The 22021-nt window shown below is 43.5% G+C and overlaps 1 protein-coding gene across 7 annotated transcripts in view; it reads right to left on the bottom strand.

Annotated features, from left to right (window-relative positions):
- Positions 1 to 22021, bottom strand: part of IQSEC2 (IQ motif and Sec7 domain ArfGEF 2) — a 154445-nt gene that overhangs the window by 38855 nt on the left and 93569 nt on the right. Inside the window, exon 1 of one of the 7 annotated variants that reach the window (XM_063294286.1) lies at positions 12511 to 12572. The exons of 4 other annotated variants lie outside the window; for them this stretch is intronic. Coding sequence is in view for 1 of the 3 variants with exons in the window: in XM_063294282.1 (XP_063150352.1) it covers positions 2015 to 2079 (65 nt within the window). In the remaining 2 variants the exon portion in view is untranslated. Of the gene's footprint in view, positions 1 to 2014; positions 2242 to 2363; positions 2447 to 12510; positions 12573 to 22021 lie in introns of those variants that run through there. 2 more of the 7 variants (XM_063294285.1, XM_063294282.1) reach the window with 2 other exon arrangements.

Genomic DNA, 22021 nt, shown 5'->3' with positions numbered 1-22021 from the left:
GTTGTGCAAACTGAGCCTTAATAGCAGGTTCAGGACTACAAGTGGACAAAGCAATCCTAAAGGAGGGTGTGGGGGAGGAAAAAGTGGTGCGATGCTCATTAATTACAAAGCTTGGCCACACCATACTTTTCAGAGTAAGAGCCCAGCAGATCTTCCTTCTTCTAGAATTCCAACCCCACAAAACCAGTAGGAAATTTCAGACAGATACAGTATATCTGCAGCAGGCTCAGATAATTAAGGGGGCAGATGTGGGAGCTTATTGGTGGAACAGAGGAAATCTCACCATAAAAATACCTTGGCATAGGATGTATTCCTGGCAGGAAACTACCAGTAATAAATATGTTTTTGTAAAGTTTTCTATGAGCAGAACATACATTGCTGAAGCTGACATGCACCCACGGCAGATGGAATTTTGTTATAAATACTTATTTGATGGTCAGCTAACCTTTTTTATTTTTTTTAATGTAAAATAACCAGTCCTACCTTGGTCAACCTTTCTGTCAGGTTTTCAATCTCAACTTTTAATCATCCTGCCTCTTTGTCAGTCAGATCAGGGTTAGAAAATTGCTTCTCTTTCTTTTATGAACACTAGGATTTTTAGGAAGCTCCATCCAATATCAGACTCTGCAGTTTTTCTCTGAACCTCTTGCTAATCAAGCCAGCCATACAGATAAATATTCCAGCTGAAAATACTGGAATCTACATCCATGTCAAAAGAGCTGTGAAGGAAGAAAGCTGAATTTGGATGGAACTGATTTTAGGGTGGCTGCAGTGATGGGAATACTTCAGATTTTTGGCACACTGATCTATTTCCCCTCCATAGTCCAGTTTAAGATCTCATCCAGCTATAAGGTCTTCTGGAATTCTTCTAAATTCTGAAATCTAGAGGGGAAAATATTTTGTTCATATAATGAAAACTGACTGGGTGAAGCTGAGTCCAGGTCAACCTTTTGTACAGAAGAGATGATGGTGAAGTCCTTGCACAGATGAAACCTCCCAAGGACCTCAAGAAATGAAATGGCCAGATTTGGATCTAGGCTCGCCTTTTCGTAAGCAGAGAGAAAGAAAGCAGAATTCTTGGAGATTCTCCATTTTGAGCCATTCAAGTCAAGAGAGATTATGTTCAATGAAATATTTACAAGGAAAGCGGGGGGCGGGTTTAGAAGAATGCAGGAATGGTTATGCAGTTAGTGGGGATTGGGGGAGGGGCATACAGGGAAGTTTCTTGGCAGGGTCTGTTCCAGGGATGCAAGCAGGAACTGATGAAGGAATAAGTATGCAGTTATTAGTGCAACAGCAATATCAGCCACATAATGGTGAATCTGAGGTGTCTGCTGAGAAATCCCAGAACGGGGTTAGACCACCAGAAAACTCTCCCAATCAGGTGATGCTATGAGGACTCTACCAGCTGAGGAGTGGGTAATATTCAGAAACATGTTACTGGAGCTTCCCAAGTGAGTGCAGGAGACAGAAAGAAAACATTTGGGGGGTGTCCGTCTTCTTATTGCTAAAGATGACCAGAAATGACCTCCTGGGCATTTGGAGATTCCTGCTGAACGATATGGTGGCTGGTGAGATGAGGAAGAGAAGAACTGAAGAACTTACTGACAAAGACAGGAATTAGGCAGCGGGAAAGAGTTTGTCTCGAATTATTTCAAAATTTCAAACAGGAAGGGGTGCGGAGAGGAGAAGGAACTGGCCAAGTCTGCAGGAAAAGCTTCAGGAGAGCCAATAATTATTCAGGGAAGAGGAAACCTTTCAGGAAGGGGGAGAGGGAGAGCGGTGTTTCCTGCGGAAGAGAGCCGCTATTTTGCGGTCTGCAGGTTGGAGGGGGAGGCGTTTTCCTGCTGGGCTTTCAAATTCCTTGTCTTTCCCGTCTTCGGCGGCGGGCAAAGCGGGGGCCGTTACAAGAGGCCGAAGGAGGGCGATGCGCGGTGGGGCTTTTCTGGAGGCGGCAAGAGCCCCCCCGCGTAGGAAGGGGAGGGGAACTTGCAAGGGGAGGGGGCGCACTCACCAGTGCAGGAGCTTGTGCTGCAGCTGTCCGGGGCGACGCTCGGACGAGCATTGTAGGCACCACATGGCCGCTCGCCCTCTGCAGCTCGGGGCCGCCGCTGCCGCCGCCGCCGCCGCCGCCAGGGACTGGGTGAGGACGGGGATGGGGGAATCCAGATTGGGTCTCAGCAGCGGCGGCGGCTGCTCCGAGCTCCGAAGCTGCCCAACCGCCGCCTGGGCTTCGCCATCCTCGGCTCCTCCACGTAAAGCAGAGGAGGAGCCCGGACGCGGCAGGGACCGCCCTTCGCCGGAGATTCCCCCTCCTCCCCGGCCATTGTCAGCCCTCCAAGCCTCCCCCGACGCCGGCCCACCTTCCCTGCCTCGCAGCTCTCCATGGAGGTGCCTGGATGCCGCTCGGTGTCCCGATGCCCACGACGACGCCGGCGGGGCGCTGCATGGCTGCTTTGCGAGCAGAAGCGGCGCGGTGGCTCCTCCAGAGATGCTTTAGCGAGCTGCCAGGGTGGTGCCCCACCTTTTCTTGAAAGAGCTTCCTGCGTCGTAATTGTTATTGTATGCCTGATTTCTTTGAGACTCCGTTAAATCCGGGTTTCTGTGAACAGCCCCAAAAGCTGCCTGGCTAGCTCGCAACCTCTTCCACCGCTCCCGAAATACGCGACAGCTGATGGCTGTGTGGTTTTTTTAGCGGTGCTACTTTACATGCTGGGAGGCCAGGCACGTCTCTATCATCAACTTCCCCCAGTCCAGAAATACAGACTTCTTCTCCTACCTCCTTCTATCCAGAGCTGTGTTAATGGAGGAGTGTGATTTAATGACTAAACGGTGGCTGCCAGCCAAGATTTCCTAGACGCCTTTCCAAAATTCAAAATGAAAAAAGAGATCAGAACAGCAGCAAGGAAGGTGGAGCAGGGAACCACGATCCCTGAATCCCATCCGAACGTCTGGAAGAGTTAGGGCAGGAAGAGGAGATGCCACCTTAACACTGGCATTTTCTGGTCAGGAAGCTTGAATGGAAAGGGTGGAGAGATGTGATCAGATAAGCCAGTTTTGGCTTCAGGTACTGTATGCATGTAAAATAGATCAAGAAACAGATTGATCCGACTTATGGAGCATATCCTCTGCATGAAGCCCTCCTGCACAAGCCTGAGATTTCATAAAAGTATTGCTGTGCTCTGGCACAGCTCCTGTTCACAAGCAGGCTTGCTCAGGAGTGCATGCCCCATGCGATTTTAGTAGTTACTAAAATTAGAAGGGAGGTAGGTGCCAGCTGATTTTCTGGCTTGGGTGCCATGAAGTCTCAGGACCAGCTTCAGATTCACAACTCCTTTCAACCAAAGGACAAGATAAAGCAGCAACAGCTCCTACAACAAGCAATGCCACTGGCCCACAGAGATCTCAGTGTGAACACTTTGTTTCTGTGGAAGATGGCATGTAAGAATGGTAATTCTCCTTACATCCTGGATTTTTGTGCCATAATCATCATTAGAATCATGGAGAAGCAAGGTTACCATCTTGCCAGCAATCTTTTAATATTTTATTTTAATCTTTCTTATCCTTTGTCCAGTGGTTAAGGCATCAGGCTAGAACCCAGGAGACTGAGAGTTCTAGTCCCACCTTAGGCATGAAAGGGCCAGTCCCTCTCTCTCAGCCCAACTCACCTCACAGGGTGGTTGTTGTGGGGAAAAGAGGAGGGAGGAGTATTTGGTATGTTCACTGCCTTGAGTTATTTATAAAAAAAATAATAAAAGGCCAGATGGAAAATCAATCAATCCATCTATCCATCCTAAGGAAGATACAACCATTTCTTCACTTCTTCAACAATCTTCCTTCATTAGGGCTGCTGGTTAAGGTTAAAATCCTCCCTAGTCATTGTGTTAGAGAAATCTGCATTATAAAAAAAAGATTTCTTGGGGTTATGTAGAATTTCAAACATGCTAGTTACAAACTTCAACTTTTTGTCCTTTACCCAATCAAAAAATCCTGTCAAATCAGGATTTTATAAATCTGGACAGTAAAATGGACATTCTATTGATCTTCCATCTTATTGGTGGTCTTACCCACTAGTCTTCAAAGAAAATAGTCTCCTTCTAACAGGCAGTATTCTTGTTTCTAAGATGATGGAAAGCAATCAAATCATCATCTATCTGATGCCACTTTATTTTCATTAGATGGGGAAATTATTAATTTTTTGTGCCCTCAAGTCAGTGTTGACTCCTGGCAACTGCTTGGATGAGCCCCTGCAGTTTTCCTGGCAAGATTTTGGAAGTGGCTTGACCTTGCCTGCTTCCTAGGGCTGAGACAGAGTGACTGGCCCAAGGTCACCCAGCTGGCTTTGTGCCTAAGGCAGGACTAGAACTCGCAGCCTCCTGGTTTTGAGCCTGATGCCTTAACCACTGGACAAAGGATAAGATTAAAATATTTTTTATGACAAATCCCATAGTAGTGGGACAGAACAAGGGATATTGTGATGGCCTTTCTCTTTTACTAAAGGAACTAGAATCAAAGTGGTAAATGATTTTCTATGGGGTGAGAGGATTCCCATCCTGTATGTGATCTAAACCAAGGGTCATTGAGTTCAGTAATATTGTTCCCAATAGTACCTACTTCAGCACCTCTTGAAGTTGACAAGTAGATCAGCATCACTCCCCGCCCACCCACCCCTTTATACTTGCCACCTAGAGAAACAAAAACACATCCATCCATAAGAGCAGGCTGGTAATTTGCTCTTTGAGAAAACCAAGTCCAAAGAGGTTCCTATGATAGCAACAGGAGGTAGAGTCCAGTGCAAAACTTTCTATTCACCTATGTTATGATTCTGATTCTCAAGCTGAGAAGAAGAAAGAGGGGTGGGAATCCTCTAATTATATTCCTTTTCCCAGCAACTGGCCCCAAGACAAAACATAGTAAAATAAAAATGTCCAGTGAACAATTCTTTTCTGTTGGGTTGTTAAACCCACCCAAGTGCATCTTTCTAGTAATTCAAAAGCCTCTGTACACAATATGTTGTTATTGCCAATTGATAGCTCATTAGTTCATAAACTAATTTAGCTTTAAATGTTCCAGTTTGCCCTAAAATACTGATATGCAAATTGAAAAGACTAATTTAATAAAATACATGAGGATACATCACTAACAGAAGGGTAGTATCAATGATGTTGCAGAGTATAGGTGCAGTCAATGGGTTTACCTGCTCAACAGCAAAAGAAAGCTAATGCAAAATGTAGATCGTTTTTGTTCTTTTAATAACAATAGCAAAACGGGGGGGGGGAGCAAACTAGATTTTCTGTGCTCTGAGAACAAGAAAAGCAGCAAAGGGCAAACATATGAGAACACCGGTTTGATGAGAGTTTAGCAAAGATGCCCCATAGGAAGTGAGAAAACAGAGAACACACAGCCATTTCACAAAAAGTATCCTAAGTACTTCTTACCCTAAGTAAGGAAGTACCCTAAGTTAGCAGCTATCATACAGGACCATAAATTCCTGCGTGTCGTGTCTAGCAGAATTTTCTTCTCTGTCCTGATTTATTGCCTGCCATTTCACTGGGTGATTCACCCCCATAAGCTGTACTGCCATAAAAGACAAAATAGTTATCTGTTCTTTCCACACCCTGAAAAAACTACCATCTCTGGTTGCAGAAAAGCACAGGACATTTACAGAGTTAACAGAACTGTCCCTGTTTTAGTAATAATATAAAACAAATTTGAAAACAGGAAGAAATTAGCAGACTTGCACATCTGTATGTAGCTCTACATATGTATGAAATACAGATACAAGTACAAAATATACATACACGCAAGACACAGTACATTATGACAAAAATAGCACTACATGCACATAAACATATATGAACACATGTATATGCTTGATTATCATTTAGTGGGTTGTACCACAAAAAGCCCTCATAATCTTTTTACATAATGTGTAAGAGTCAAAATAATGTTGAAGATAGCAGCGTAAAAGTTATGTGCATGGTGCTAATATGGAATCTCACCATCCATCAAACACATGCCATTGGATTTACAGAAAGGAGAATACCACAAAATTACTATATGGGCCATACAGCGATCCAGATCCAAAGGGAAAACATGATTCAGAGTACACATGGGTGTGTATGTAGCAACTGCTGGGTAAACCTTAACATGAACGTGGCTTTTCTCTGGATTACGCATCAGCTGCAGCCCTGCGGGTCCAGGACAAAACGCAGATGCGTCAAGGTGCTTTCAACAGGCGCTAAAGTGCACTGTGGATCCAGATTTCTGCACAGCCCTACAAACATTATGCTCAGAAATCCTTTCAGTCTTCCAACAATCTCGATTATTGTGGGTGAAAAGCCAAATGTCAGGCATACTGTTTTGTAAAACCATCACTAAAGTTTGGCTAAGATGATCTCCAATATCCCGTCCAATGCTCTGCTTCTATGCATACCATGATATATTCTGGCATGGGCACCCAACCTAGCTGAACAGTAACACGCATGAAATAACAGAAATACTGACAATTACATACAAGGAGTATTTGTCTGTTTTTTAAAAATGCAGTCAGGTACTTTGATCATATAACTGTTTATGTTTGCTAGATGTTAAATTCTATATGTCTCCCAGAATTTAGTGTGAGAAGTGAGCATGACTGAACCTAGTGGAAACACTTAAAATGGACTGAAGTTCAACAGTCATGTATTTGAAAAAAATATCAGATAAGAAAAGTGAAATATAATCCTGTAATCGGACTCATTCGTGGGGTGTGGTTCTATATGCACTTGGCACGTTAAAAGGTAGTGCAGTAATGACCATGAGAAGCTGGATCTTATGGAAAAAAGAAAGAAATGGTTTCTGTTTGGTTAATTGTACAGTCACGTACTGTATCCAACCATGACCTGGATGAGCTGGAACTGATAGCCTTCATAGCAGTAACACTGTAGTATGCTTGAGATCCAGGGTAATGGAAGATTTTTTTTCAAGTGGTAATATCAAGCAGGCAGTGCAACCTGCTTAGTCTCTCAGGATAAAGTATCATAACACAGACCAACTGACATCAAAGTTAATGTATATCTAAGTAAAAAGTTATCTCAATAAGTGGCTGATCTTGAAAAAAAAAAGCTAAATCAGGCTTGGTTGGAATTTGGATAGGAGACCACCAGGAGATCCTACAGCTGTACATTAGACAGATAAATAAGAAATAAATCCTAGGAGGCACTGATAATTAGCTACTTCCATATTGTCCCCAGGAAAACTATACAATCTGGGTCCTGTAGTTCCAGAATTCAAGTTCAGCTCAAGAGAGTCTTTTAGGTAGAAAATTTCCAATAAGCTCAAAAGAATATTTTTTTGTATTTCAAACGAGAAAAGGTTTTTTTTTTATAAAACAGGGGGCTAGTCAAAAAGTTGACAAGGAAAAGCTACATGTGAGGTTTACAGCAAACTGCAGCAAAAGGAGCTTAATTTAAACGTACGTAACTGGTTACAACAAGTACCACTGATTCCAAGAAATGATGTTACAGCCCAAATGAAGAAAACAAAAACAACTAAGCTTGTCAGGTACAGAAAATTACTAACAGGCTACAGCAACATCCATATAAGGAAAGTTTGAAGTTTTTTATCTTAGTAAAAGGTAAGAAGTAGAAGGCAGAAGCACAGAAAATTATGCAAGTATGGGATATTCAGTGCATAGTCATGTTCTGGAATTCTTTACAAATAAAATGTAGCGATGGCCACTAACTGTTATGGCTGGGACAAATGCATTGAAGTTAAATCTATTAATAGCCAGTAGTCATGATGGCTATATACTGTCTCCAGTGTCAGGAGGGAGAACAGCCCGAAATTCCAGTTGCTGGAGAACACAGGGGGAAGGTGTCATTGTATTTGGGAACACAGTGCTCCCCAGGGCTAGCTCAGATCCAGCATAGCTCTTCTAACACTTTTACATTTATATTTATTTATTTTGCTAGATTTGTTATGCCCGCCCACTCCAGTAGACTCTGGACTCTGGGTGGCTTGCAAAATCCACTACATAGCTAAAACAGTTACAAGCATTAACAAAATAAGACAGCCCAGACTAAAAACAACCACAATAATAGAAATGTGACAACCCCCCCAAAAACATTAATGCCAGATCTGGGAACAAACCAGGTTTAAAAGGCTTTCTGGAACCCCAGGAGAGGTGGGGTACATCCATTTCTCTGGAGGGGTCCTATTTCAGAGGATGGGTGCTGCAAAAGAAAAGGCACACTTCCTAGGTCCCCCAAGCTGGCAAAGTTTAATAGAAGCGAACTAGGGTGCACCCACTCTGCCAGAACGTACCAGGCGGGCAGAAACAACTGGAGAAGGGCAATTCCTCAGGCAATCAGGCCCTGTGCCGTGAAGGGCTTTAAAGCTGACAATCAGCAGCTTGAATTGCACCTGAAAGCCAATTGGTAACCAATGCAGCTCCCACAGCAAATGGTGACACATGGGCACAATGAGAAGTGTCCTTTCCTGCTCCTGTAGCTTTCAGATGGTCTTCAAGGGCAGTCCCACATAGAGTGCATTGCAATAGTCCAATTGTGAGGTGACCAGGCCGGAGTGACCATCTGAAAGGTTGAGGAAAGGGCTCAACTGGCACACAAGATGAACCTGTGCAAAGGCCCTCCTGGCCACAGCTGCCACCTACCCTTTGAGCACTAACTGGAAATCCAGGAGGACCCCCAAATTGTGCACCAGTATCCATACACCATACACAAAATAATAAATTATTTAGTTATACACAAAAATTGTTACTCCTGCTAACAAATACACATCTACACTATTATCTTCATCATATCCATATTAAGAAAATATGTATTAAATTAAGCTTTATTTTTGAGTAAATATTCATAAAATTACACTTTAATTGTTTAACATTTTATTTTTATGTTATATATCCATTATGCGCATGTTGTCACAAACCCCTGGGCTTTGGGGATAGGGCAGGCTGTAATAAATCCAGGCACACATAAATATACAACATTCACATGTAGCACAAAGAATGCTCAAGGCACAAAATCTATACATATCATGGTATAACACACTCGTAAGCTATACATATGTATAAGCAACGCCTTCTTGATCCGTCACATATATGCTAATAGTGGAAGGAACACAAACTCAGTTATTCCCCTCTAACTTCACATCACCCTTGCACACAGCTTAGGAAAAACCAGGAGATGGATGATCTTTCCCCCCTTCCTTTCTGTAGCTGAACTGCAGCTGCCCACCCCTCTTTTGTCCCCCACATGAAACAACAGACAGCAACACCACAGCTAGAAAATTATTGATGAGGCACAGCAGGCCTGTGAGGTGGTTGCCATGGGGATGAAGGGAAGGGTAAGATGCTGGGTTGCCATGGATCCTGCGAGAGGAGGATGGGTTCCAGCATCACCATAGTAATGCAACAGTATGGGAGCTGGGCGGAGATGCTCAAACACTTGAAAAGGAAGTCTGTACAGCCACCCTTTATTATCCTCTGGGGATGGACTATGAGAGGACATGCCTATCTCCACTCTGGAAACATACAAGATGAGGAGTGGAAATTCTCTCTCTGCAGTCCTCCTTTCTAAAAGGACACAGCTATGGTCTATTGCAAAGTGAACGTTGGAACTGCAATGTGCAGCAAAGGGGTGGAAAGCCTTGCAAATGGACTTCCAGTCTGAATCTGAGGAGGAACTGGGGCAAAAGTAACAAGAAAGCCTGGCTTTGGATTATAAGCTTGCATGTGGAAAAAAGTGTCTGGTGGAGATTGGGAACTCAGTCTGGTGCCTTTTATGCCTCAGCATAAGCCTAAGTGATGGGGCTGGAGACCACAAGAAGGGAACTTTGGAATCAAAAACTCACACTTTTTACCCCTGTTATCCGACATTACCTGTGTCATCATCTCTATCTCCCAAATAGCATCCCTAAATAGAACACTATTTTTGAGCCACCATAACTGCATTGTTGTATGCCTGCCTATCGTCATGGCAACGCCTCCAAAATAGATATTTCAGGAAAAGAAAGCAAGGGGGGTTATCAACCTGTTCAGTAAATAACTCTTCAGTGCCAACGTGGTTTCTCCTTGTTATTGTAAATGCTGCTGGGCCTAAGGTAATCTCCACTACTTCTCACAAGTCACATTGCCTGTGGGTAAGCATACATGTTGAGGACAGTCAGTCTTGGTGTGTCTATGTATCTTATCCTGTTACACAGACACATACAGACACACAGTTGCCAGTTCAAATGCTGACACACACATGCCAGCAGAGGGAAATGCAGATGGTGCATACTTACCAAACACACACATATATACACAAATCTTATTAGCCTGGGCTTTCTACTATAATAGGTGAAACAATCAAAGGCACACTTGGTTAAAAGCCACGCTACTGAAGACACTAGCATAAGACAAGAAGATTCACATGCACAAGGTACAAAGCCAAAAAATATATACCAAAAGCATTAAAGAAAGCACATCCATCTTCAACATAATCACACCTCACATTTAGGACATTTTCTGAAAATATTTATTAGCTGTTAATGGCAGCTAATAAATATTTTCAGAAAACAAAGCCACACTTATCAACCACCACTAAGCATGAGAATCAGACAGTGTAGCTCTGAACATCGGGGACAGAGTGGAGGGGGACACTGCTTTCATGCCCCACTTATGGGCTTCTTGGGAATCATCTGCCTGACCGCTGCTGAAAAAGAGAGGCTGACTAGACAGATCATACAGTGCAAAGAGCTAGTACCACTTAACAGTGAACAATTATCTAGGAATTCAAAATACTTGCAGGTACTATTTTTACAATAGTCTTGAAAGATACACCAATGTTAATAGTGTCCCATTTTACAGACCGCATACACTGAGATTGTGAGACTAACAGCTTGACCTAGGGCCAGTTTAAATTCAGAGCCATGATGTGAACTCAGCTGAAGACTTCTGGAATTACAGCTCTCTCTCATAGGTCAGCTCTCAAATAACTGAAATTTGTCTATCTAACTGAGATGGGTGGTATATACATATGACAGACAGACGGACAGAATAACTTTCCTGAGCACAGCCGTTAGTGGTATAAGGGTATACCTTGCAGAAAGTCACACTCTCTCTCCAACATTCATCAGCAATAGCAAATGGGTCCCAGCTGAATCTTTTACATAACTAAACACATTTACAGTCTAGAAATAGTGCTGTTCTCCAAATCTGTTTGCAGCATGCAAAGTCTGATGCATATAAGTTTCCTTCCTGCCAGCCAAGGTGTGGGGAAAAAAAGAAGAGAGCTGATAAATCTGCCATTAGGCAGTTCCCCGCCCAATATTTACACACCAAGACAAAGACTAGCCTGTTGCTGTGGTTTTGTTTATCCTTGTGTTAAGGAGAATTCACCTCTGGAACTAAGATACTGTAATGTCTCTCATTTGGAGCCTCAAAGCATTTCAGTCATCTTTGGAAATAGAAAATCAGTACATAGAATAAAGTGGAACTGATTAAAGAAGAACATCTTATGTTTTTTCAGCTAAAGCTGGGGTTGTCTGGTCATCATGCTCAAGATCCAAATAAGTGAAAAAAGAGATGCTAGACTAATAAGAACTCCCAGCTTCAAATTTCGGTTTAGATAAATCTGCCTGCAGGTATAATTAATACTGATCTCTCTCTCTCTCTCTCTCTCTCTCTCTCTCTCTCTCTCTCACACACACACACACACACACACACACACACACACGAACACCTATTGTATGCCACGCCCAGGACCTTATTTTGCTTACTCAGCAGAAGCCTCTGTAAAATGATCCACAATAGACAGTAGCTGCAGATAAGCTCTCAAAGGAGATTCATAGCTGGCTGGGTGGTCTTGTTACTCCCTGTCGCTCAGGCACTAAAACAGCGGAAGGCTGTGTGTTGGCGGCTTCAAGATATTCCTGCTAGGCCTGTTTGAGCAAAGGAAACTTGGCTTCAGCCTGACATCTATTGGTCAAGTGAGTACCTGCTAAATACACCTGACCTAACCAGAGACTGGGATAAGTTCATCTGCGGCAGCCAGTGGCCAAGAGGACACCTCCCAGAGAGTCACCCACATGCTGATGTTTCCACGCCCAGCTTACAAAGGGCATACAGTCAGGCACACCGTCTATAATTTCTTCTATACAAATGCTGCATGCTTAATTAAACTCATATTGGCTGTGTTTACGCAACACACTTAACCTGGTTATTGAGCTGATACCTCCTCTGCTTTTATATACCACACACGGAACAAGGAACTAAAACTAATCAAATGAGATGGGGTTCACCCAACACGCAAAGTCACAAAAAGCCAAGCCAAACTACTAACCCTGTCTGCATATTGTACAAATGCAGTCACTGTTTTATAACTGACCTAGTTAAGTATGTTGTGAGAAGATAGCCACACAATTGTCTCAATAAAGTCATAATATTATATTTACCTGAAAGGGAGACTGCTTTGAAAGTAAGGGGATGATCCCTACCCCCATTGATGATTAGAAAGAAAAGAACACCTCCTTTGCAGTATTCTCAGTGAATCTAAGATAATCCTCCCATTTAAAGTTAAAGGGGAGGGGGGATTGCCTTCTTTTCATATAAATCCAGTATTTGCTTTGGCTAAAGAAAGAAAGAAATTCTGACTTACATTTTCTCTGTCACTAGAATTTACTCTTCTCTGACAGCAAGGAATACAATCCAGGTTTATATGCTTTTGCCACAAGCAGAGTGAGGACCAGAAATCAAGTAGCTGTGGGTCAGCTTCCTCTTCTGCTTACTTCAAATCCAGGAGATAAACCTGTGCCTGACTTGCTTTGCTATAGACCATGGACAGGAGATTATAAACTGAATGCTCTCTCATACAAAAACCAATTACACAGAAACCAGCACATAGAAAACTAGCACATAAAGGAAGAGAGTTTCACCTTCTCTCTAAGATGCCTTATCTGTTGGGTGGAGGAGCATTCCATCCTGGGAACCCCATCTGCATGCTAAAGTGGGCCAAGGCAGGCGCGGGCTCTCTTCAGGAAGTGTGCTAGATGGAAAAATACAGGATACTTGCCAGCCAAGCCAAAACTGAAAGAGGGTATCTCACTTTGAAAAGCAGGGCAGATGGATAGGTTGGTAGCATGGTAAAAATGCAGCCTTTAACCTAATGCCTTCTGCTCGGGGCAGCTGTCAATGTAATAAACAATGTATGTTTAAAACAAAACAGGCCATCTATAACTCATGATGTTTGTTGTGATAACATGGCCTTCAACTTCTAATTGGCTATCGATGCAATCTGATATGAGGAGAAAAAGATTACGGATCCGAATACTTAACCAGGCATTACCCCTTCTAAAAGCAAAAAGGATATTCTCAAAGGAAAAATCTGGAAAAATGCTAAGGGGAACTGCAATTCTAGATGCTTTGCTTCTACCTCATTGGCTAACATGGTCATCATTACTGTGTTTCAGCCTTTTATAGCAGCTAGACATGGAGCAATTTATCCAGTGAAGTTTTTCCAGCCAGTGAAGCATTTCCTGCCACTTCCCTCTGTGTCGGGAAAAATGTCAATTTGCGATATGTCTGCGTTGCAAAGACACTAGTAACAAAGGCATTTTGTTTTTAAAGGCAGCTTATTCTGAAGTCTGGAAAGGGAATCATAACTAATAAATTAAGTAAGATTGATGGGCTGGAAACTAGAGATACCCAGGGTTCATTTGCATAGCGTGTTTAGTATGGGTGGTAAGTTTATGTAACTCTGAGAAAATTGGATTAATTGAGTAAACCAGACACAGTGTGCAAACACAGTGCTGGGTTCATATAACATGCTTCACCAGGTAAGTTAAAAATCAAATTGCTACACAACCTACTAAGATTTAATGTTGGGAGTGGGGAGGGAGGTTTTACTTCACATGTAGTGCAAATCACAAATCCAGCCTGCCTACCTATCACATTTATATGGCCACCCATCTCACAAAAAGCGAATCTGGGCAGAGCACAACAATTGAATAAAACAACAAATACATAAAAACAATCATTATAAAACTATAAAAAGTCATTATTAAAAATGAAAATATTATTAAAAAAATAAAACATACAAACCACATGAAAAGAGTAAAAATATCAACCACAGTGGAGCCATCTAAGGAGGTCTCCGGTTCCCTGGGACCCCCAGGCCTGGTGACACAACCAGGTCTTGAGGGACTTCCGGACCTATAGCAGGGATGGAGCTAACCTGTCTTCGGGGGTGGGGCATGTTCCACAAGGCAGGCACCACAGCAGAGAAGGCCCGCCTCCTGGGCCACACCAAATGTTAGTCCCTGGCAGATGGTACCTGCAACATGCCTTCCTTGCCAGATTTAATGGGACGGGCTGATATAATTAGGGAGAGGTGGTCCCTCAGATAACCCAGCCCTATGCCATGAAGGGCTTTAAAGGTTAAAACCAGCACCTTGAACTGGACCTGGAAGCAGACTGGCAGCCAGTGTAGCTTGCGGAGCAGAGGTGAAACATGTGCTCTTCTAGGAACACATATAACTGTCCATGCTGCTGCATTCTGCACCAGTTGAAGCTTCCGGATACTCCTCAAGGGCAGCCCCATGTAAAGTTCTTTACAGTAGTCCAATCTGGAGGTGACTAGGGCATGAGTAGAACCTCCTGATCCAGGAAGGGGCACAGCTGCCGCAAAGCATGAAGATGTGCAAAGGCCCTCCCAGCCACGACTGCCCCAGCCCTTCTTCGAGCAGGAGTCATGAGTCTAGGAGGACACTCAGACTGTGCACCGGGTCTGTCTGGGGCAGTGCCACCCCATCCAGCACCAAAGATGGCATAGTCCTAGAACCAGTAGGCCCCAAAACCCAAAGCCACTCAGTCTTGCCAGGGTTCAGCTGAAGCCTGTTGTTCCCCATCCAGACCCTCCAGGCACTGGGATAAGATGTTCATGGCATCGCTTAATTTGCCAGATCCAGAGTGTGACCACTGTCCTATGTCGGGCTCTGGATGACCTGGGATAAGCCCATGGCCATCATGGTGGCCATGAACTCCCAAGCCACCTCAAACCTCACTCCTAGAAATGGCAGACTGAAGTCCCCCTTCTGGGGAACTCCACTGCCAGCCCAGAAATGGAGTCAAGGAGCTCCAGCAGGGAGGTTGCTATGCAGCAGGGAGGCTGGCACAACATCAACAATCCCAACTGATCCCTAGAGCCCAACTTAATGAACAGGGTCTCACATCTGGTGATCTGTGGTGCAGCACCCCTGAGAGCCATAAGGGATTCCTGGATGACAATCGCCACACCCACACCCCTGCCCTGGAGTCTCAGCTGATACCACACCTGAAATCCCACTGGGCAGATTTCTGAAAGGGCTACCCCACTTCTGGACCCTGCCAGGCCTCGGTAGTACATGCCAGGTTGGCCCTCTCATCAGTGATTGAATCACTGATGAGGGAGGCCTTATTGCAGACTGATCTGGCATGCAGTAGCAGCAGCCGGAGGCCAGGGCTACTGAAGGTCTGTAGAGACCAAGGAGCTGAAATGTGAAACTGGTATAAGACAATGGTTCCACGTTCCCCAAGAGCAGCCCACTCCCTGTCTCTCACCATACGTCCTCATGCCCATCACCACCATAATACCATGGCCCACATCCACCCCCCGCAACGGCAGCCCCATCCCCAAAACCAAGTCCCTGAAGACCAGGGACCGAGAACCTCCCATTGTCCTCACCAACCATCCCTGGGAGGGAAAGCCAGGCACCCCGAGGCACTATAGCTTCACCAGCTCTCAGCACCATCAGGGTACCCAGCCACCACCTCCCCACACACTACCATACACTCAAACACATTACAACACATTCATACACAGAAACACTCACAGGCACCCTCCCCTACCACTCCCACCAGCTGGTAGATAGCTCCCCTCATTCACCCACCCCCAATTCCTCCTCTGGCTCTCACCCAGGAGGAGGAATCAGTCCATTCACAACAGCACTCAGCAAACAGATGGAGCCACGTGGCTTCCTTCCTTCCTCCTTCCTTCTCAGGGCTACCTGGAGCACAGGAAAAGTGACCTCCACAGGGGAAGGGGGTCCACAGTAGCCTGCCACTCTACTGTAGGCCACCCCCCACCCCGGCCACCACTCAAACCTCCAAGCCTCAATGTACAGCAAGAAGAGTAGATGCACAGGAAGGAACCAGGCGACGACAAAGGAGTTGTTGAGTTTTTGATTCAATGTCTTGTTTGATCCCCCCAAATGTGAATTTATTAATGAAGTTAAGCATACTGTATGTCCTAACAGTCAGGAACCACGCCGAGACAAGGAATAGGTCTCTAGTGTTTATTATTGCTACATTAGACAGAAAATCTTAACAAACTGAAGAAGTGTGGGAAAAACCCAGACAGATAAACCCCAAAAGTTAAGGCAAGTCTGATCTGTGTCTCTTTGAATGGCTGCTTAACTCCTCAGTACTACGCATGCGTTTTCCCCCCTGGATAGGGGCCCCCTCCTGCTCACCATCAGTACTCATGACACTGTATGACTCTAGCTGAAAAGTTTTATACAAAGCTGGGCAATAGGGCTAACTCAGTAAACCACTGTTCAGTTAGCTATGGGTTAATGTGTTGTGTGAACACAGCCATTCTGAGACAGGGCAATCTCTCTGTTGGCATCTCAAACTTGAAACTCATCCTTTCAAATTCCAGTAAGATAATAAGTAAGAGAGCCTTGAGCAAGTCAATGTCTTTCAAAATCAGTCCCTTACCCTGTGAAATGGAAAGAGCAGCAACAAATTCCGTAGAGTCAGCTGTGATGGTATCTTGAGCCTTCATGATAAGGCTGGTTCCAAATTAGATGGGTATAGCATGTTGTGTAAATTGAGAGGAATTAGGGGTACTAGAGGGAAGACATACAGATTTGTAGAGAGCACAGTGGGCTGTTGGGAAAAAGGGCAAATGTGTTTGCAATCTACCAAATGATGAAGATTACATGCTATCTTAAACCATGCAATGGTTTAATATGTTTTAATTGATGGCTTCACATGGCACGCAAACCCGGATAATTATGTTTTATTATCTGGGTTTGCATGCCATGTGAAGCCATCAACCAAGATTTACAAACCATTGTGTCTGAGATTATCTTAAATCAATCCTCCCCATCACACTATGATTTAGCCAATATACGTGAACCCTCTGTGGCACTGTTTCCAATTCCCCCTCCCCCCCATATCCCCTATATAAACCCAGAAGGAATTATAGGGGCAGGGAGCATTCAGTCTGTCTGCATAATGTCTGTTCAGAGTCACAGAAAAATGTGCAAAAGTCTAATGCACCATTACCAGCTTTTAACCCTCCAAGCAGAACAGGAAATATGTATTTTAGCTCCTGATTGATAGGCGTTGTTGGGCCCTGACTCAGTCCTTTGAACTTGGATTTGCTCGTTTCAGTTTTGCTGGCCGTTGTTTGTCCTAAAAACAGTAATTGTTTCCTGCACTTTTTTGTCTCACACCAACATCATACCTGCAAAAGCTGTCACATAGGCACAACCTCTGTTAATGACACAGTAGCTAAACGCTTCATTCCAAGTTGCCATTCATTCATCAAACTATCCTAGTAATCACCACTCCACCCCAAACCAACCTTGCCAGTTTATCCTTCTCACCTTTACTGTGGACAATCACTTTGTTGCAATTTTCAGTACAGCATATTGGAGCGCCGGTCTCCAGCTGGGACCTCACCAAGATAAAGCTGAGTACTCTATTCCCGTCTGAGAGCTTCCCCTTTCCATTTCCTCTCCAGTTACACCCTAGTCACCCAATTTCCTTGGCTGTGGATAACCACCACATTGCCTAATAAGACATCACATTATTACATGCAGACATGAGAAGCAGTTTACAACTGCTGGCTCCTTTGACTAGCCCCTAGAGCCAGCCACAATATATTGACAACTAGGATGGAAGAGCCAAAAGGCCACAGTAACCCACAGTTAAGAGATTAGAAGCACAAACCATACCTAGTTCCCCTGCATCGCTCTCATTCATTCAACCTGTATTGCTACAGAAACAATCTCTTCTTGATGGTGTAGGATAGGTCAAGTCTCTTTTGTCCTCCAGTCTATTGCTCTTCATGGTACCCAGTCAACATCTCACCTTTGAGCTTTGAGGTGGCTGCAAGATGACTAAAACATCAGTGGAACACCCTAGGAGTGCCCTCAACATGGGCCAGCATAGCCTGAAGAACCAGCAGACACCAAGACCTATGTACATTCCTATCCTAACAGAGAAGGAAACTCTACATCCCCCAGGCAGTTCCTCTCTTTCTGAGTCACCATTTCCTCCCTAGAGACTAGACAAAGCTTGTCCTCCTCATCCCCTTGTTTAGCTTGTCCTGTTTTCACACCCTTCATGCTTATTAGGCAGCTTGCCATGCAGAGAATAAAGCTGAGTACTTGTGTTTTTCCCCCCTTGGGTTCAATGTCATTGCTCCATGTGAATGTATCAGCTAAGCACCCCCATTTTCTTGAATAGTAAAGCTTGCACAATTTCCTGGCCAGCTGGCTCCATCCAATGGTCAATGCCACCTATCTCTGCTATCCTTTACATTGCCCTAAAATTAATGTTGAAAGAGCTTTTTATATTTGACTCATGGCAAAGCTCAAAGTATCAGAAAAACCAGTGATGAAAGTGCACTTGCTTCTGAGATGAGACAGATAAGCAGCAGGCAAACACAGGAGAACATTTATGTGGCTCACTAAAAGTGTTGTCATGAGATACAGGTTTAAATTTGAACTAAACAATGGACTCATACTGGTTGGGCTTGAGGTCTGTTTCTAACAACTCGGTTGCCTAATCTGTGAAATGGGAACAGCAAAAAGCCCTATCATGTGACACTGGAAATATGAATTATGAGCAATAATGTGCTCATAATTGCAGGCCTAGGAATAAACTAGACATGTGACAAATAATGAATTTTGAAATACCACATTTAGACAAAGAAAACAGAAAAAGCAGTGGGGGAATGTTCCAACTAAACTTCCAACTTAACCCCTTTGATCCATAGATATTTTGCCACTACTCGCACTAAAAAAGACCTTTTTCATTTCATTAAACAGAGTGCTTTTTTCTTCCCCCACGAGCCAGGCTGAAATTCTGGGTATGCCCTGGGAAGGATAAACACCTTAGGGTCTTCACTGAGATGCAGTGATGGCATGAAAAGATTGAATGACTTCTTTCTATGCTGTGAAAGAGAAATTTTTCCCACCCCACCCCTATCGAAGATGCAGTGAAACAGATTTTGGCTGAGTTGCCCACAGCAGCTTGTGGGGTTCTTTTCAGGTTTACTAATTCCCCCAAAAATCTCTGGACAAAAATTAGGATCTCTAAGTCCTTTGTTGTGATGCCTGTGCTCCCTAGGGTCCAGCTCTTCCACAGCCCCATGCGAGTAGGCAGCAACAGTTGTTCTGAGTGAAGACTGCCAGCAGAGGGAGTGAGTTGAGTTCCCCTAAGCCCAGCATGTGCACTCAGACAGCCCTCAGGCAATGCAGAACACATAACACTAGCTGCAGAATTCAAACTGGCTTTCCCTGAATCCTGTCTTCTTGCAAGAAGCTCCAAGCATCCATCTCATGTTAAATGTATTCATAATCAAAGCAAGAGGCCCAGCCGCACTGAAATCAGTGGAACTAACCGTGTTCTACCTCCCTCAAGGGACTTTTTTATTCTGGGTGATCTAATGTGTACAGTAGAGATTTTTGAGCACATGATAACAACAACAAAGCGTCTTGTGACATCTTTTAAGATTAATACTTTCATTGCAGCATAAGCTTTTGTAGATGGACGCAGCCGAGTTCTTCAGATGTATAAAGTGCCCTTGTGAAGGAAAAGGAATGAGGATGAATCATTATAAATGTTTATCAAGCCCAATTCTATATAGAGAGATTGTGGCTTCAGTGTTTATCAAGGGCTAAAAAGAAAGTGAAGGAGACAGATACCCTTTATGTTTTTTTGGATAAAAAAATCTCTCTCTGCATGGATGAAATGGAAATGGAACGCCTAAAGATCGACATCTTAGGCATTAGTGAGCTGATGTGGACTGGCATTGGTCACTTTGAATCTGACAATCATATGGTATACTATGTTGGGAATAAAAAATCAAAGAGGAATGGCGTGGCATTCATCATAAAGAAGAATATTTCAAGATCAATTCTAAAGTATGTCACCAGTGATAGACTAATATCTATACGCCTACAAGGAAGACCAGTTAATACTATTATTCAAATTTATGCACCAACCACGAATGCTGAAGATGAAGAAACTGAAAACTTTTACCAAATGCTGCAATCTGAAATTGATCAAACATGCAATCAAGATGCTTTGTTAATTATTGGCGACTGGAACGCAAAGGTTGGAAACAAAGAAGGATCAGTAGTTGGAAAACATGGCCTTGGTGACAGAAACAATGCTGGAGATCGCACAATAGAATTCTGTTAAGACCAATGATTTATTTATTTGCAATACTTCTTTCCAACACAGTTGACGACTGTATACATGGACCTTGCCAGATGGATTACACAGAAATCAAATTGATTACGTTTGTGGAAGGAGAAGATGGAGAAGCTCAATACTATCAGTTAAGACAAAGCCAGGAGCAACTGCGGGACAGATCATCAATTGCTCATGTGCAAGTTCAAGCTGAAGCCGAAGAAAATCAAAGCAAGTCCAAGAGTGCCAAAGTATGGTCTAGAAAACATCCCACCTGAATTTAGAGATCACATCAAAAACAGATTCGATGCACTAAACACTGATGACCGAAGACCAGAAGGGTTGTGGGAAGACATTAAGAACATAATATGTGACGAAAGTGAAAGATCATTAAAAAAGAAGGAAAGAAGGAAAAGATCCAAATGGATGTCAGATGAGAATCTGGAACTTGCTCTTAAACACAGAGTAGCTAAAGCTAATGGAAGAAAAAATGAAGTAAGAGAGCTAAATAGAAAATTTCAAAGGGCAGCTCGAAAAGATAAGGACAAATATTATGAAGAAATATGCAAAGACCTAGAACTAGAAAATCAAAGAGGAAGAACACGATCAGCATTTCTCAAGCTGAAAGAGCTGAAGAGAAAATTCAAGCCCCGAGTTGCTATCCTTAAAGATTCTATGGGCAATACATTAAATGACGCGGGTAGTATTAAGAGAAGATGGAAGGAATATACAGAATCACTATATAAAAAAGAGTTAGTCGATGTTCAGCTATTTCAGGAGGTAGAATATGATCAAGAACCATCGGTACTGAAGGAAGAAGTTCAAGCTGCACTGAAGGCATTGGCGAAAAACAAGGCTCCAGGAACTGATGGATTACCAATTGAGATATTCAACTATCAGATGCAACAGTGGAAGCACTTACTCTTCTATGTCAAGAAGTCTGGAAGACAACGACCTGGCCAACTGACTGGAAGAGATCCGCATTCATGCCCATTCCAAAGAAAGGAGATCAAACAGAATGTGGAAATTATCAAACAATTTCGCTGATTTCACATGCTAGCAAAATTTTGCTGAAAATACTTCAACAACGTTTGCAGCCTTACATTGATAGAGAACTACCAGAAGTCCAGGCTGGATTTAGAAGAGGAAGCGGTACGAAAGATATCATTGCTGATGTCAGATGGATCTCAGCTGAACGTAAAGAATACCAGAAAGATGTTTACCTCTGTTTCATTGATTACGCAAAGGTGTTTGACTGTGTGGACCATAATAAGTTATGGGTAATATTATGGAGAATGGGAATTCCAGAGCACTTAATTGTACTCATGTGGAACCTGTACACGGATCAAGAGGCAGTCGTTAGAACATAAAACGGTGACACCGAGTGGTTCAACATTGGAAAAAGTGTGCGGCAAGGTTGTATACTTTCACCCTACTCATTCAATATGTAGCCTGAACAAGTAATTCGAGAAGCAGGAATGTACGAAGAGGAACGGGGTATCAGTATTGGTGGAAGACTCATTAACAACCTGCGATATGCAGATGATACAACTTTGCTTGCTGGATATG

Source organism: Candoia aspera, chromosome 2 (genome assembly GCF_035149785.1).
Source record: "Candoia aspera isolate rCanAsp1 chromosome 2, rCanAsp1.hap2, whole genome shotgun sequence".
Classification (NCBI taxonomy): Eukaryota; Metazoa; Chordata; class Lepidosauria; order Squamata; family Boidae; genus Candoia; species Candoia aspera.
This window is presented reverse-complemented; position numbering and strand designations above follow the sequence as displayed.